A 17,141-nucleotide genomic window follows, 5' to 3' on the forward strand; every position below is an offset into this window, starting at 1 on the left:
CTCTGTGTATGCTGGCACATTTCTGATCCACATCTAAACATCATTTTATCTTTATTTTTTATTCCTGCCCATAGAAAACATTCCTTCCCTCAATGCATCCATGAATATTTTTCTGGAAGAAAACTCCTAGGTCCTTTCAGCAGCAAAGGTAATTGAGATATCAGTAACTTCTGCACACAAGATGCCATGCACACTCGATATCAGTTTCATCATTAATATCAGATGCCAGCTGATACTGCTACTGTCACCCTGAAATATCCCACCCCCAGCTCAGAGCGCTTAATAAGCAAATTGGGGCCAGGCCTTTAAAATCAAAGCCTGGAGAAGCAAAACTTTGCTGGTTAAAGATCAGCCCTTTGAGCAGGTAAGCAGGAAATACTCGTTTTCATCTCTCTTGTCTTTAGCTGACAGCAACAGCACAGGGAATTGTGCATGGTGCAGCTCACTCTGCACCATATACATAATTTATATTTTTCCACTCTGGTTATGAGTGTGCGGTTTTGGACTTGGGATTTGCTTTGCAAAATGGAAGGAGAGAGAGGAGGAAAAAAACCCACTGCGGCAGCCTTCACCTTCTCCAGCCCCACTTTTTAGCTCAGAACCTCATCTTTGATGCACAGCTTTCACAGGCCAATGGAACCTGAACGCTACACAGTACGTGTGTGTATATATACATATATGAAAAGATAAATGCTTGCCATGGCAAAAGAAAAAATAAAATAAAAGATGTTTCCAGTAGTCCATCTCTTTATTAGTAAAATGCCTTGGCAGAGAATTAGGCTATCATTTTGACAAGAGTTTCCTTTGGTAGAGGCGGCCTAGAGAATATTTACAGTTCCTACAGAAGTTTTAAAAGAAACAGCTGAGGAACATGCTTCTTGCTGATGTGCTCTTCTGCTCAGTGAAGTTTGACAGATACAGCCCTAAGTGCTAGTAAAGTACCCTTTCCCAGATACAGGCAAAGTGCGTCACAAACTTATTTTAAAAATAAGGTACATTTCTATTTCCTTTCAGCAAATAAACCCATTTATCTGCCCTTGCTGTGTCCGTTACCGTCCGGGAAGGTTTATCAAGGAGCAAACAGGACCCACACACAGCGCCCGGTCCTGCAGCACACATCCCCACAAACTCTCCTTAGTGAGCTCAAGACTGCACACATCAATACCATCATCTCTCTGGACACCAACATTTCAGACCATCTGTCTGAATTCCACAACCCTTCCTCCTACCCAGCCCCTGTGCCTTCAAAGAAAATCCAGGCATTACCACCCTCACCAGCCCTCCACCACGGACTCGTAAGGCACCGCACCAGGATCTGCAGTGTTTTCAGGGAGTTTCTCCTCTCCCTGCTACGGCTCCGGCTCCCTTCAAAAGCAAGCGGCTTCGCGTGTGACTTTGCAATCTGAGAATGTGAACCAGTCGGCAGGACACTGGGGTAAATATAAATCTGGCGCTTACCCACAGGCAGTCCCTCGCAGTCTGACATCGTGTGAGAAGTCCTCCTCACCGGGGGCTTAGGAAAACCACTGCAGGACCGCAAGCGCGGGTCCTTCTGTTTGCAAAGGCGAGGGGGAAAAAATATCTAACAGTTTACAGCCACCCTTCTCTTGCACTCTACATCTACCCACCCAGAGAGCTGTAGCAACAGTCCCGTCCCTGCCTTCTCATTATGGGATGTAAAGATAAGAATGTGCTTTTGTGCCAAAAGAGTGTGCTATTGGTGGATAAATTTGTTGTCATCCCTCCCCTTCGCAGAGTTTCCTCTTTAATGTCACAGAGGCACATTACCCTGTCGGAAAGGCCATCGAATATTTATGAAACGGCTTTTAAGGGCTAAGCCGCAAATCTGCGCGGGAGAACAGAGCTAATTGCTGTGCGGTGGGGTTGGCAGTGGGAGCCACCCCGCAGGGCTCTCCTGCTTCCCGGGGAGCTGCGGGGGGAGCTGGTGGGCTGGGGGATAGGCTCTGACATCTTGCTCTGCACCTTCTTGTTCTGCAGGGTCCGAATACAAACACTCACTGCTGGAAAGGCGGCAGAAGCCAGGGTGTATCTCTTTAAGGGGGAAGGAAAAAAAAAGGTCTTTGTTTATATTGTAATATCTGAGAAATTGTTTTGTGACACTGTTACTAAAGGCTGTTTCGTGGTTTATAATAATATTGTGAGTGCAGATTTCTCTGTAACTTCATGACTTTTCTTGCTTAAAACATGCCATTTTAATGCCAGTTTAGTGGCTGCTCCTAAGACTTATTTTTTAATCTTTGAAAATGTTTATGTGATATTTGCTTGGTATGAGATTCCCAGACTTGCAAAGTCAGTGAAGAATACCCCTGCACACTGGTGTGCTCATTAGGCACCTTAATGAAGTTCAAGCAAAGGCTCTGGCAGTGTTAGAGCCAGGCTGGGCTTGGCAGAGACATGTGCAGGACCTGGTGGGAGCCTCAGCACCCGGTGGGGGATGTGATTTGCTGCCACTTTTCCTCCTGGGAACAGTCAGGGCTTTGCCCGACTCAGATCTTTGGTGTCTGAGCCCTTCACAAATATCCGGGTTTTGGACCCAGAGCCGGAGGGAGGGCTGGGAGGAGGCAAGGGGGGCTCCATGGGGGATTCTCTGGGAAGAACTTCCAGAGCAAGCAGCCAGAGCCAGCCCCTCAGGGGAACGACCTGGGCTGCTTTTGCTCAGATGCTTCAGTCTAAGCACCCAAAGGCTGACACTGCTGGGTCTGCCTGATCTCTCTCTGATGAGAAGCCTTTTAATACTCTGCTGGTTACTCAGCAGCACAGCTAACCATGGATTCAATTCAGGATGTCAGGCCACTGACTAAGAAGCTAAAATAGCTGCAAAAGTAGATTGTGACATGTTCCTCAAACCATTCCTCATGTTGCCTACATAGGGTTGGGCAACCAGAGCCAGAAGTGTCTGGTGGCCACTGGGGCTGGCCAGCATGAGGATCTGTTGGCACAGTTCTGCCTGGGCAGCCCTTGTCAGTGCCTGCTTCTTGATCTGCTCATGCAACACACATGGAGATATTCACTGGTGTAAGGCTCACCTGGAGGGCAGCTCTGAGGGAAACAGAGCCTCAGGCTGTGCTCTCTGCCAAAGAGGCTGTGCGAGGAGGAGAAGTGCAGGGTATCATGCTTAACCTCTCCAGCCTGCTGCTGCCCACAGACCCAAGGAGTGGCCATTAGCTATTCTGGCAGTCAGGGAGGTGTCTGGTCTTGATCTTGGTATGCCTCGGGGAAAGGAAGAAGGCCTAAACCGGACTGGGGGACTTTTCTTGCAGTGTCATTTGACTGCAGAAACATATTTCTCCAATGTGTGAGAATCAAAGCTTTCTTAGCTCAACTCTGTGAAAAGGCAGGCTCCTGGTTCTGCAAGCATTTACGTGCCAATTTAACTTCAAGCCCCACTGAAGTTCCTGGAACTGCTCACAGTTATAAACACATGCATAAGTATTTGCAGGATTAAGGGCTCCCTATTCCTCCTTGTATTCGGAGCAAACAGCTGCAGCTGGTTTTGAAGTTACCTCTCACAGCTGTGTACTGGTGCTCCTCCACCAAAGATTAGAGCCCTCCAGCAGAGCTGGACAAGTGCCTGCAGGGAAGGCACGCCAAATCACAGACTGGTGTCCCAGCTCTATCTCATCCTTGAGAGTGATTTAAGAAACTTCTGCCTCAGTAACCCCCATTACATTGTCCGTGGCCACATCTGCTGCAGGTGGTCAGCATCTTCTGGAAGAGGGCCAGAGAAGCCAGCAGAGCAGACTGAGGGGGAAGGACAAATACATCTTAAATTATTACGGCAAAGTTGGCAAGAGCTCATCTGCCAGAGCCCTTACTAGGATTTGGCCTTGGGAGAGCTCTTCAGTGAAATACTAAAGCAGGTCAAAAGTTGAACAGATCAGACCTAATTCCTACAATGATACGCACAAACAAACCCCTCCTTTTGATGTGGATACTTCAATCAAAAAATTAGCTTTGATCCCTGGATACTTTAGTTACAATGCTGGGTTTTGATAAATTATAAGATTTTTTTTTTTCTTTGCTTAAAACATAATATTTCTTTTAAATTCCCCTGTTTCTGAGCCTGAAAAGAGAAGAGCCATGTTTGCTCCTGTTTAAAGGCCAAGCCTGGAAAATTTAAGTCTGATAGAGAAAGTTTTGGGAATTTATGAATAAGCCTAGTGTCTGTCATGGCAAAAAATGCAAAAGCCAAAAATTGAACTAAACAATAAAAGGTGGGAAGTAAAGCACATATTATTTCAGCAGGTATTAAACTAATGTGAGAAATTGGCTAAATATTTGCCAATAACTGCTCTCACTTGGGCTTTCCAAGGAACTTGAAGGATGCTTACCCCTCAACAAGCAGAGAGAACCTGTTATAAATCCCTCTGCATCATTTTACTCCCTGACAGAGAGCCATCTGCATAAATCCATGACAAGTACCATGAGTGGGGTAGTAAATGCAACGTATGGAAGAAAGTCACTGGAGAATTTCCTAAAAAAGATAATTCTGGACCATTTAGTCTCCTGCGGAAGACAGTTGCATTTTCCTCATGCATCTTGAAATACTTAAGCAGTTGCTATGGTGTCCATACCCCTCTCTGGAGATTTCCAGGAAGAAATATCTGCCCAGGAATGTTGTGGATGTCCCATCCCTGGACAGGTTCAAGGCCAGTCCTGACAATGCAAAACCCCTGGAGCTGAGCTGATATGCCTAGGGAAAGAGGGCGTATTTGGGGAAACCTGGGTGCGGGGCACCTACCATGGCACAAGTACGCAGTCACCTTACTGCCCAAATACTGTCACCTACACAAGTAAGACATGTCATGGAACTTTATTTCTCATCTACACATCCCATCTGATCCGTGCCTCATCTAAGTACCTAAATATCCTGGAAAATCTGGGCTTTAAGATTTTAAATGCCATGGGGAGATCATAATTTTTCGCCACCACCTGACCGACTCAGCCATCTGACTGTGAGAAGAGCCTGATCCACCTGAAAGCTCCCAGCTGGACCAGGGCTTTTGCTGTTGCTGACTTGCCTCTTGCTCAGCCACGGATGCAGCCAGCCTCATCCAAACCTCATAGGAAATGCAGGGAGCTGTGCTTCCCACTGTGGGATCTCAGGCCCTGCCAGACTCTGGCTGCCTGCTGACATTACTGGTGGGAGGGCTTTGCTAAGCCCAGCACCACTGTAGGGACATGGGCGAGTTGCTCTGCTTCCCTCTGCCTTTCTCTCTCCTGACAGAGGGAAATCATGAGAAATGAGAATTATTTCTTTAGCTAACCAAGTCAGATCTGATTATTAAATCTGCAATTTTCCATGAGATTGAAGCAAGCGCCTTACTGCCCGCTTCGGCAGGCATTTTTATCTCCCATCAGTGTGATTTCCACGCAGTTTAAAGAGAGAATGGCTGAAATGTGCTTCTCCCTTCTAATTTATGCAAATTCCCTTGGGTTTTCTCCTGCCGTGTGAAGAGATTTCTGACTGTTGGGTATGGAGGATTCACAGCCTGGGGAGGGGGAGGGGAAGGACAGGGCTAGAAGAGAAACTGCAGGCTGATATAAGCAGCTTGGCATCAGGATGTGGATGACCTTCTCTCAGAGTGCTGAAGAGCCCAAAATGTTAGGAATTTGTTAGCTAAGACATGTTTTTTCCCCTTGAAAAGCCCTGTAGTTGTGGGGATAGAATGCACCTTTCTTCTAATGTAAGGGGTAAAATTAACCACAGCTTTTGAATTGCACCCAGTTAAAGTGCAGAGAAGCAAGAGGGGAGCATGCTGGCTGGCCACCACCAGTCCCACTGTCAGCCCCACATCTCCTGAGTTGCTGATGGGGCCATGGTGAGGTCCCAGATGTACCCGCGGGATCAGCGGGCCAAATCCAGGGCCAGTGGGATGCTGTGCCATGAGCACCTGCAGCAGAGAAACGAGCTGCTGGTCAGATGGGCCTGAACCTCTGTACAGCAATCAGCAGAAGGAAAAGCAGCCAGGCTCAGTGAGAAGCAGAGCCTGGAAGTCCCAATAATTGGAATTTTATTTCATTAGTGTTTTCTGACACATTCTCTTCACATTTCAACTTGATGGATGGGGAGCGTAATAATGCAACTTCAAGAGGAGCTGATGTTCTGACAAGATCTCCTGTGGGCTCATCCAGAGAAGGAAGAGTGAGTAAAAATAGGCAAGACACAGCTGACAGCTAGAACAGCCATCTAGGAAGCAACAAATACAAAAGTAATAGCAGCCCCACAAAATAACTAGGTATGTCATCATTTTGCATTTATCTCTATTTTTTTTTATGCTATTAGCAAGGTTTTCACTAGTAAGAATTGAATCTGAGCTTTGTATTCAAGAAAGGAAATGTCTCCATCATCTCCTCTGATGTCAGCCCAGAGAGAAGATTAGAAGATTAACTATGTCAGGTGACACCAATCCAGCAGCAGGGAAAATAATTTTGCACATTCAAAAAGAAAATGGGGAAGAAATAGGGAAGAAAATGGGGAAGAAGCTATCTCCAAGAAATATGAACCTTACCGGTGATAGTTGCTGGCTCACAGAGAGAACATTTCATGCAAAAGTGCAAATATACAGTAAATAAAATTATAAGATCAAAGATTCAGAAGATGATTTATCTTAAAGAAGAAATTAACTGATAGTCTGAATCTCAGTGGCATTTTCATCCCATCTAATTTATAAAAGATTGCATTCTCTGGGGGGGAGCTATGAAAGGCCACTGCAATGATGTGAAGAAACAAAAAAACTACATTTGAAAGACAAAACTGGTTTCTGAGCTGCCACAGTTGTTGTTGACAGTGTCTTATGACACACTGAGCCAAAATGAGCGTGCCATGGCACTCAAGTGAGATGCATTTGCACAAGGATGAAGAAAAGGTGAGCATGACAGCATGAGCCCAGCTTTTGGCATCTGCTGACAAACATGGGTGGTTCTTTGCTGGCCAGCTCTGCATGAGTCACCCAGCACAGGGGACATAGGCCAAAGCTCTTTTCCCACCAATACATAGTAGATTTTCATGCTGTGACTACAGTTATTGGCAGTTCCCTCTGCAGAGGTTTCAGGTGTTACTGAAACACCAGTGAATATAAAAAGCCAAGAGAAATTATATAATTCAGTCTGATCTTGCTGCTTTCGGTTTTAAGGGCATTATTGCTGTTTATTTTACTGGGTTTGAGTCTTGCACAGATGAGCAAAGCTGCATTTGCTCTGCACAGATCTGGTAGGAAAAAGTGTCAAGCCCTGAATGTAAATATTACAGTATCATGTGGTGGGTTTGAGGAGAAGGTGAGAGTCTTGCAAACCTGATTTGGCAGCTGAAAAAATAGCACTCAGGCAAACAGATGGTCTCTGCAAGGAGGGAAGTCTTTAAAAGATTCACAGATTAATGAACTCCGCCAGGATTTTTGTGGTTCCTACCAAAATTCCTATAAATCAGTCTAACTGGGCAGGGAGGAGGTGGAGACAAGAGGAATCAATAACTTTCCTAGACAGCTTGTATATCCAAGGTTAGCTGACAAAGGCTTCAGAGCTGGAAAGTCTCGAGAGCAATTACAGAGGCAGAGTGTCATCCTTTAGGAAGGCGAAAGCCACAGTGTTCGTCATGTACTATCAGTGCTCTGGGGACTAATTGCAGCTGTCTGTGATCAAGGATATCAGTTTGGTGATAAAGGAAGGTGAGGTGTCAGCCACGCTGAACTATTGGCTCATCCTGGGAACTCTGAAATTTGTTTTGAGGGAGTGAAAGCATCCTCTGTCCACTGCAGGTCAGAGAGAGACCATACCTTCACTTACCTTTACTAGAAGCAGCCCCAGACAGCACAAAACCAAGGCAGAATATTTGCAACAGCCAAGCACAGTCCTACCTTCAGACAAATGACATCTCAGTTTCGTTCTCATCTCCAAGACTTTCTCCCTGCTCAGCACTATGTCAAGCATAAAAAGATGCTTTCATCAAGCTGAAAATGAGATGCTAGAATTGCCACTGGCCAAGGTTAGCCACAACAGGTAACCAAGAGATCAGGCTTTCATCCCAAACTTGGAACAAGAGCAAACTATGCTTTTGGGAATGACCAGCAACAGAAACAGAGCACCAGAGAGATCTGATCTGATAATTGTCCAGGTGATAATCTGTCCAGCTGTTTTTCTCTACCAAAGCAACCACTGCCCTCAGAACACTGAGTGAAGGTCTGCACTGCTAGGAGACAGAATTGATTAAGAAATTGATAATGGAATCAGAGGCGAACAGCAGGGAAAATCTTTCATTAGGGTGTCTATGAAGTTTGTAACATGGTGCACTTTACAGCCCACTTTCATTTGCCTTTCTGCAACATTCATCACTGGTGTTTGACAGCAGGAATGATCTGGGAGGAGTTTCCATCCTTAGTCACTTGGAGCCACCTCCTCTTATAATAAACACAGTCACAATTAACGGAAGTGGTGACCTTGTTGGCAATTTCTGAAAAGAGGACAAGACTCCTTGGGAACAGTGAATTAAGCAGATTATTACCACTTAAGTAACCTCTAAGTCTCGTTGTGGGTGAGGCATGTTGCTGGGGCAAAAGGAAGGCTTGCTTGTGACTACTCAAATAGCACATAAGTAGTTTTTTCAAACAGTTTTCATTGAAAACAGGATTGGATCTGGTTTAGGTTTTCTGATATTGATGTTTTTCACTACAGGCATCTCCAGCTGTCTCATGAAGAAATCTGAGACTGCCCTGATGCGGTCAGACTCTTGGGTTTGGGGGTGGGAAGCCTGGGCTAAGATGCAGAGCAGGGACTGCCTCAGAGCTGAGCCAGGCAGGGCAGGGAGACAGGCACTCAGGCTCCTGAAGGGAATCAGAATCCCCCTGCCAGCATGGAGATGGCAAAATCCTGGGAGGGGGTTAAGTGACTTGCCTGGGGTCACCCTGTGAATCTGTGGCATGGTGGCAGGGGAGCCTGGCCCCTGTTCCACAGGAGGCAAGGGGCAAAGGAAAGAACTCACTAAATCAGTCAGTTTGGAGTGCTGCCTGAGAACATGAAAGTCTAATTTTTTTATTGTTATAAAACAAGAAAAGAGGAAAAAAAATCTGTTTCCATTCAATGCTCATGAAAGGTGTAAGAACTTCTAGTCTTCTTTTTTACTAAAAGTCTGAATGTATGGAAAAATATTTTTGTGGGATGGGCTGATCTGGCACTGATGTCTTGGGGTTTGGACAGGTACAGTTGCTGCAGGACTGCTGGAAATGAGGCTTTAAGTATGTGACATCCTTCCACTTACCCAAAACCTCTGCCTCAGTGTACTAAAGTGCTGCAGCTGGTCCAGGAGTGCCCTTTGGACACTCGCCAGCCTGGCTGCAGCTGCTGCATCACCACTATGAGCTATGGCAGCTTTGTGATTTGCCTGGTGTCCACCTGGCTGCTCTCTGGTAAGCTGCAATCACTTCTGTGACTGAAATATCTTACAACCATTCTTGAGATACTCAACAATCCAGCAGCAAGGGCTTCTTTCAATATATGAGCAAACATTCCAGCCTGCTCAGAAAGCTGGAGGCATTCAGGGAGTCCAGATCAAACATTTTATGCTTTAAAATTGTAGGGAAAAGCTTCCTTGCAATTTTCTAATTTGATGCATGGGGCTGCTTTTTCCTTCTTCCTCACCAAGTCTCATCCAGGGAGAATGTGGGGACTGATTCCCCCTCTGCCTTTCCTGCACACAGGTGCTGTACCCTCACTGGAGTGGAGCAGTGAGGCCAACTCCAGCATTTTCATGTGCAGTTAAACAAACCTAAGAACTCTCATCTCGGGGTGGAGCCAGGGTTGTTTCTGCCTCTCGACATTCCCCAGGGCTGCCTCTTGCTGTTCTCAGAGATGCCTTACCCACACTGTGCCTTTACTCCCCTTCAGCACAAACCCAAGCCAATACTTCTGCTTTATCCCAGATCCATTCCTCATCAATCACTTTGTTAATCACAGAAATAACAGGAATTAGAAGTAGCAGGTGAACGCTTGTCTCTGCAAACGTGGTTTACAGCCAACCAACAGGGCTGGCACATAAAATCATCATTATGTTGTGAAGAGCAGACCCAGATGTGCTGAAGGGCCATCCCCAGGCCGTCACTGCAGCAGCCAATGTGCCCTAATCAGGGATCCTGGCCTTCTTGAAGTACAGTGTGAGTGTATAGTTAGTTACAATTTATTGCAATATTGTACTTAACAGCTACAAAGTCTTGCTAATGACAAGGTGTTAAACTTGCATGGAATAGACCAGAGAAGTCAAAGGCTTCAGAGCTGAAAATTAAACTGCTGTTGATATTCTTTTCCTTTAATTTAGAAAGCAGCAAAAACCTAACAGAAAATTGTCTTGCAACAGAGCCCACATCCAAGGAAATTCCATGTACGGTCAAATGTCAAGTTGTTTCTCTTGCAAAGAGCAATGTGGCAATCGTATTTCCATTTGCAGAGAAGTTCTTTTCTTTGAGCTGAGTTTTTCAGTGGGAGAAGGGGAGGGAGAGAAAGCAAAGTGAGCTTTTCCTTTCAGCACACGTGCATTCAGAAATCTGGCTGCTCATTTTTAAAAGGTCATGGCTCCTTTCCCCACTCCTCCTGTGGCACAGCCAGGCCAGCCACACCTTTGCCAGATGAAAGTTAAGCCCCTGGAAAGGCACACGGTGCTCAGCACTGAAATAACCGAGACTCCCATCCACTCATCTAGAAGCAGAGTTTGTCCCAGTTCTTTCTTGCCATTTAAATATTCCTTTTCATTGCTGTTTCCTCAAGAAACAAGATTTGCATAGTCCCTTTGGTAGTAAATCCTCACTCCACAGCCTAGTTCCAAGTAAAAATGAGGTTCACAGGGCATCAAAGTTCCTACAGCTTCCAGAAAGCCTGTGGGACTCCCTAAATGGAAGAAATTGGAGTAGTTAAGGGTGCCTGAGAAGAGGCAGGGGGCAGTGTGGCCCATAGTCAGTGTGTGTGGCCAGGGTGGCCATGCAACACAAGCAGAGCCCCAGAGCTGCTCTCCATGTGCCACCTTTATCCCTACCAGTGGCACAGGCAGGGTTACACGGGCACAGGAGGAAGGTGGGGATCCAAAATGGGAGGATGGAGTGTCAGGCAGTACTACAGTGGGGGCCTCTGGAGGGGCCATGGGGGACTGCTGTAGTGTGCTGGGGATGCTAGAGAGAGCCTGGGTGTAAAAAGGGAGTCATTGCAGCTATAAAAAACCAGGAAGAAGCAAGGCAGTGTTCATTAGCCCTGCAGGGGTTCGGGGTCTGTTCCCATCCCGCAGCCAGCCTGCCCAGGGCCCACTGCCCACAGACACCCTGCACCCACGGGGCTGTGCTTGGCCTCAAGCTCTGTAGGGCTCAGCCCTTTCAGGATGAAGCTGGAAACACATCTCTTTGATTCTCAAAGCCACCTTTATCATCTTCACCTTCCTCCCTGACCTTCCTGCCTCCGCTGTCCCCCTCCTGCACTTCTCAGAGGAGGGACCACAGCTTTCCCAGCTGTGAATCCTCCTCCCTGGCAATTTCACTCCTTTGCCAGGTCATCACCAATCTCAGAGGAGACCCCTGAGCTCTCCCTGTCCTCCTTTCCATTTTCCCTGCTTGCTGCTATTTATTGCTCTGCACTATTCGCAGGAGGAATGCAGCCTGTCCCAGGGAAAGGGCTGCTGCCGCCAGGACTCAGCAGGCTAAGTTTAGTTCCTGGCTCTGCCAGGGATCGCCTCTCCAACACTAGTCAAAGATTAGATTTCTCCCTGCCTCGGTTTCCCTCTGTAGACAGCAAAGTTCCCTCTTATAACCTGCCTGGGGTGGGAGCTAGCTTATAAAACTTGTTCACACTGCTCCTGTCTCTGGAGCTCCTGCTCTGGCCGAGATCTCGGGATATTTCTACAATCAGTACAGTCATGGTATGTTTTCATTAAAGGCCTTGTTGCACTTTTAATATGAAACACAAAAATACTAAATAGAGCCTAATTATAGTTCACATTATGCTCTTTTATTTTGTATGCAATTCTTTTAATTAGTTGTAATTCTCTAACAAATAAAATTACTTTGGGATTACTCTCACAATTCTGGATATTGATGTGAGAGCCGATGTGGCCACAGGCTGTCTGTCAGTGTTAGAGGCCTTCCTGTAGGTTTCCCAGGAAGAAGTCAGTCTTCGGAGGTATAACCAGAACTACTCTCTGTGTTGTAGGAATGAAATTACAAGAGTCTATGAGCAATAAGAAAAGAAAACCCTCTGTGTATGTGCTGAAGGCTCAGCTTGATGCTGTCTCTTTAAAAAATTGCTCAAATAATACATTAAAAAGCAAACCTCTTCTATCACATACATATTTCATCTGCACCTTGGAACTGTAATTAATGGCACAGGAGGCTTCATTCGACAAGCTGTCCTCAGGGCAGACTTTTTACTTCTATCTACATCAACAGTGCTCTCTGGTACTGTTTCCCTTGGCAAAACTCCTCAGCTTCACCCCACTCCATAGCGGGGAGGCGAGCAGATGTGAGGCTAATCCACGTTTCTCTCTCCATTGATGAATACTGCCCTCAGATACAATAGGACTAAAGAGAATAATTTTTCAAAGATGGAAGAAGACACATGGGGACAGACGCAGCAGGAGGTGAAGAGAAAACTCCTGTTTGTAAAGCCTGCCTGCTGTGTGAAATGATCAATGCTAATTCAAACTGAATACGATCGAAACGAAACACCAAGGGCCAAATTAGTCCCCGGTGCAGCACCAGTAACCCAAAGGCAGATGATTTGATTTCACTGAACTTATGCCAGGAATGAACTTGACCCCCAGTGTTACGTGGCATCCAACAGTACAGCCAAGAGACCTGAAATACATCACAGGCATCCAAACGAGGGGGTTCTGCCTGTGGCTGGTGCTCCAGTGCATGTATTGAGTTTTCAGTTCTTGAGCACTGTCATCCCTGACAACTATTTCTGGTGATCATTTACCTCATGCTTTTCAAAGCAACGATGGTCTTACCTTTTTCTTTATGAAAAGGTTGCAGAGGTTGTCCAAAAATGTGAGGAACAAATTTGCAGTTAGGTTTATGTGCTTACCAAATATTGGACGAGCTGTGTTTTTTCTAACCAATTCAAATGGGGAAAAAAAAAGGGAACCGAAAGTGGTAACCTTTCTGGAAGATCTGCCTGGTGTAACCCATGCTCATGTAATGTGTACTGAATCCATCACAAAGCAAGTCAGCCTGCAGCAGGATGGAGATGCACTGACATTAACTCCAGGAAGAACTGAGGTGGTCTGAACCATAGGATCCCAAGGGCTCTCAGACACTGATTTACGGTTCTTAGGCTGTGAGCAGGAAAGAATTTAGGTTTTCTTTTCCCGTAGTTTTTGTGGCATGCAAAAGCTGGGGCTGCTGAGCCTGGTTTCTCTGTTTGAGGGGCCGTGTTGTGCTGCAGTGTTACTCAGCAGCTCTCTGCAGGAATATGTGCCATCGTGGCAGGGACCACTTCCAGGCTCTGCCCAGCCTGTTTGCACAGGCTCTTCTCCTGCCTGTCCAGGGCCTGGGCAGGCACCCAGCATCTGGACAAGGAAGAGCTGAGCTCAGTGGGAGATTTGCCACCAGCTCTCAGGGTACTGGGCCAATACCCAATAGTGGGTAATTCTGACAGCCTGGTTAGAGACCCAGTACATTCCCCTGAGCTTTTTTAATACCCAAAAGCAGAATTGCATGTTTGGTGTTCTGGCTCTAGGGTTTATCCTGCTGATCATTTGCATTGTGTTGAGCTGTTTAATCTAGAATCTGGCAGTAGTTGACACTGCTATCTCTTCTTACCAGTGATTCAGATACATACATACATTGCCAGGTTGGATGGGGCCCTGAGCAATCTGGCTTAGTGAAAAGTGTCCTTGCCCATGGCAGAGGGGTTGGAACTAGATGATTTTTAAGGTCTCTTCCAACTCTAGCCATTCTATGGTTCTATAAAATCTCAGATGTGGGGTGGCTCTGCAAGCTCAAACTATTGGATGAGATTTTATGACTCCATGGTCAAACCTTGGCTTTTTATCTCCTCTCTTCCTAGATTGCATCTGGGTTTAATTTGTTTTTTGGATCTTCCAAAGAAGGATTTCATTATTTTGGGTGATTCATCCACACCTTGTTATCCACTACCTACATACCTCTTACTGTATGATTTAATACAGCAAAATACTGCTTCAAGCTCATATCTATAGCCCTCGAAACAGTTATTTTGAGTAGCATCATTGATTTTGTCAGTACTAAATGTTGCAAGATATAAACCACAGAAGAATGAGAGAAACTATCAAACTTTGAAATCTGGAGACTCATATAGATACTTGATGTTTCCAAAATGACTCTCAAAGCATGGGCACTACCACAGCTCCATGGTGAGGTGACACAGGTCATTAAGTCAGCAATGACGAACACGTAAAGGAGACAGACACATTGATATTGGACATGGGGGGCTTAGAGGGCAGAGAAGTAAGTCAACAGAAACATGAGATAGAAAAGGCCATTTGGATCTGGTATCCAAAAGCTACAGGAATTAACAGAGATGTCATTCTCCCAGTCAACCCCCTCATACTGGGGAGAAATGAAGATGCAGGGAAATAATGAACTGAAGGCAGTGACAAGCTATAAAAACTTCCTTAAGAGTTCAAAGTGTCACATTTTTGTAGATAAGTGGATGCTGGCTCTGGTCACCCTGGGGATGCTGGACTAACAGCTGGACAGTCATGGAGGTCCCTTGCATGGTGCACAGAGGGAGAGGCCCCTAGGACCGGGGTAGAGCCTTGTGAGAGCCCCGTCACTGTCATTGCCTTCACAGACTTGGCACCGTTGCATGATTCAGGCACTGTGTCTGCTTCTGAGGGGACCAGAGGTGCTCATACCCTGAAGCAAGCTGCGCACTGCAGGCCTGCAGGGAGCTGGAAAGGGTACCCCTCCAAACCAGATCCTATTGCCTTGACTGGCCCTTAGAGGGCGAGGCATCATTTTGCAACCATGCATGAGGATTTGAGCATCTCTGAGAGTGCAGTGTCACCCGTAGAGTCACCAATGCCTTGTGAGGATGAGGAGGGAGAGGGAGGGCTGGGACCAACCTGCCTGGTGGTAGCACGGCCTCATATGACCTCCTAGAGCACATTCACTCAAAAATGCTGCAGCACAGGCTGCTGAAATGGCAGGCAACAGCTGGATCTGCTCGTCTGGTGGGTGCCAGTGATGGTACGTGTGTGTCTGGTTACAGGGCTCAGCTTTCTCCATGCGGGCAGGGAGTTTCTTTCCCCACTCATCCTCTCCTTGCTGCATTCACCCCACCCATGTCATACACCACCATACACTGCTGCTCAGTCCCTCTATCACCTGCTGGAAAAGAACAGCAACACCGGTGTGATTAAAGTTAACGAGCTGCTGATTAACACTGGAAAACACAAGTGAAAACATTTCATTTCAATTGCCTTTCTTCTTGAGTTAATTAATATAAAACACAAAGACTCTGAGCTGTATTACCCTGCCTGCTTGACGCAAAGCACTTTGACTGAACAGGTTTGCAATTAATGTTTGTGTTGACTTGCACCTTCCATTAGCATAACAAAAGAGACTAATAGCACCTTTCAGATGATTCCCAGTGATTTAGCTACTCTTTGGGCTATTACCCACTTGCTGTGGGAATGCTTGAGCTGCAGGGAAAGTGCAACACAGTCCTTCTTCCTGAAGAAACCATGCTAAAGAGAAATGTCCATGGACCACCTGCTCCACAGTATTCAAATTTGGCTTTATACAACGCTTTAGTATCAGCTGCTTGAAGAAGCATTGTTCAGGAGGTCAGTGAAAACTTTGGCTGTAACATTAGGGAGAGTATTTTTGATCCCATACTGATGGTTTGGGCAGTTCAGGGCCATGTTTTAGTCTGAACTGCAATCAGTAAGGCCGTGAAAGCTGAAATAAATGTTCACGTTTGTTAGGTGACCAGACGTATGCTCTGGGTTTACAAATGGCTTGTAAACCCTGTGGACATATCTGACTGCCCTCTCCTGGAACATGACGGAGTTGCTATTGCATTCCTCCAACCAGCTAAACATTAGACCTATGGAAATTACTTTTGTTTTGCTATTTTAGAGTTATATCATATATACAACACATACATAACACATACATAAATATACTGTGTATATAGCATATAAATATAAACTATATGCTATATGTGTAAGGCATAAATACATTAATTTTCTGCAATTCTAAGAGCATGGTTAAAACTGATTTACTTCTCCATGCAGCAGTTCATAACTATACCTGTTCTTTTCACAGCTACCAATATTATCATCCTACTAGATTTACTGAAAAACGTTTTAGTAACTGGTGCAGGTACACCCATCGCTAAGCTACGTTCCCTCTCTCACCTATATATTACATTAATAATATACTCAATCATAGCAATGACCGAGTATAAATCAAGGATACACATAGATTTATTGTGCTTTTTTAGATTGCCACCTATTTTTTTATCAGTTTCAGCAAAAAGCATACATAGAATCTGACTCTCTGTAAAGAATTAAGTAATTAATACAAGGGGTTTTAACAAAAAACTAATTTCATGTTTTTATAAATGTTAATTGTTTGGAGAAGATTGTGCTAGTTTCTGTCTAAATCTGCTTTTAAGGAGTTCCTTATAACCAGGCGATAAGAGATCACCAAGAGCAACAAAGTTTCATATTGTTGTTACCCAGCACCATTGTTCTGCGCAGATATGAGCTTTTCTTCTGGGCATCTCAGAATCTTAGAATCATAGAATGGCCTGGGTTCAGAGGGATCTTAAAAATAATCTAGTTCCACCCTTCCTACAAAGGACAGGGACACCTTCCACTAGACCAGGTTGCTCAAATCCCCATCCAAACACCTGTGGAGCAGAAAAGTCAGGTTTCATCATGTCACATCAAAATATCTGGCCTAGTTTTGACTGCTGTATTAAAATATTTAATTTGTCTCCAGTGTGGGAAAGAGGATATGTAATTAATCATTTAGGAGACTCATTAGGTTTGCCCCATATTCAGTATTACATTGGCTGAGGTCTTTAGGCATCTGGAAATGTCTTGCAATCTCTTCTGCAAACAGATTGGCACCTCTCAGTAGCACGGGGTGAAGCAA

The 17,141-nt window shown here is 45.5% G+C and overlaps 1 protein-coding gene and 1 long non-coding RNA gene across 2 annotated transcripts in view; one reads left to right on the plus strand and one right to left on the minus strand.

Annotated features, from left to right (window-relative positions):
* EML1 (EMAP like 1) overlaps positions 1–1,661 on the minus strand; it is a 123,847-nt gene extending 122,186 nt beyond the window's left edge. The window contains exon 1 of the mRNA XM_032112380.1: positions 1,459–1,661. Coding sequence (XP_031968271.1) covers positions 1,459–1,486 — 28 coding nt within the window. The 5' untranslated portion in view covers positions 1,487–1,661. The remainder of the gene's footprint in view (positions 1–1,458) is intronic.
* Positions 287–1,583, plus strand: LOC116445599. Its single transcript, XR_004240821.1, has 2 exons — positions 287–364; positions 1,015–1,583. It is a non-coding gene; the product is annotated as an uncharacterized LOC116445599 (long non-coding RNA).
* Positions 1,662–17,141: the final 15,480 nt, after the last annotated feature.

This window comes from Corvus moneduloides, chromosome 6, assembly GCF_009650955.1.
Source record: "Corvus moneduloides isolate bCorMon1 chromosome 6, bCorMon1.pri, whole genome shotgun sequence".
Taxonomy (NCBI): Eukaryota; Metazoa; Chordata; class Aves; order Passeriformes; family Corvidae; genus Corvus; species Corvus moneduloides.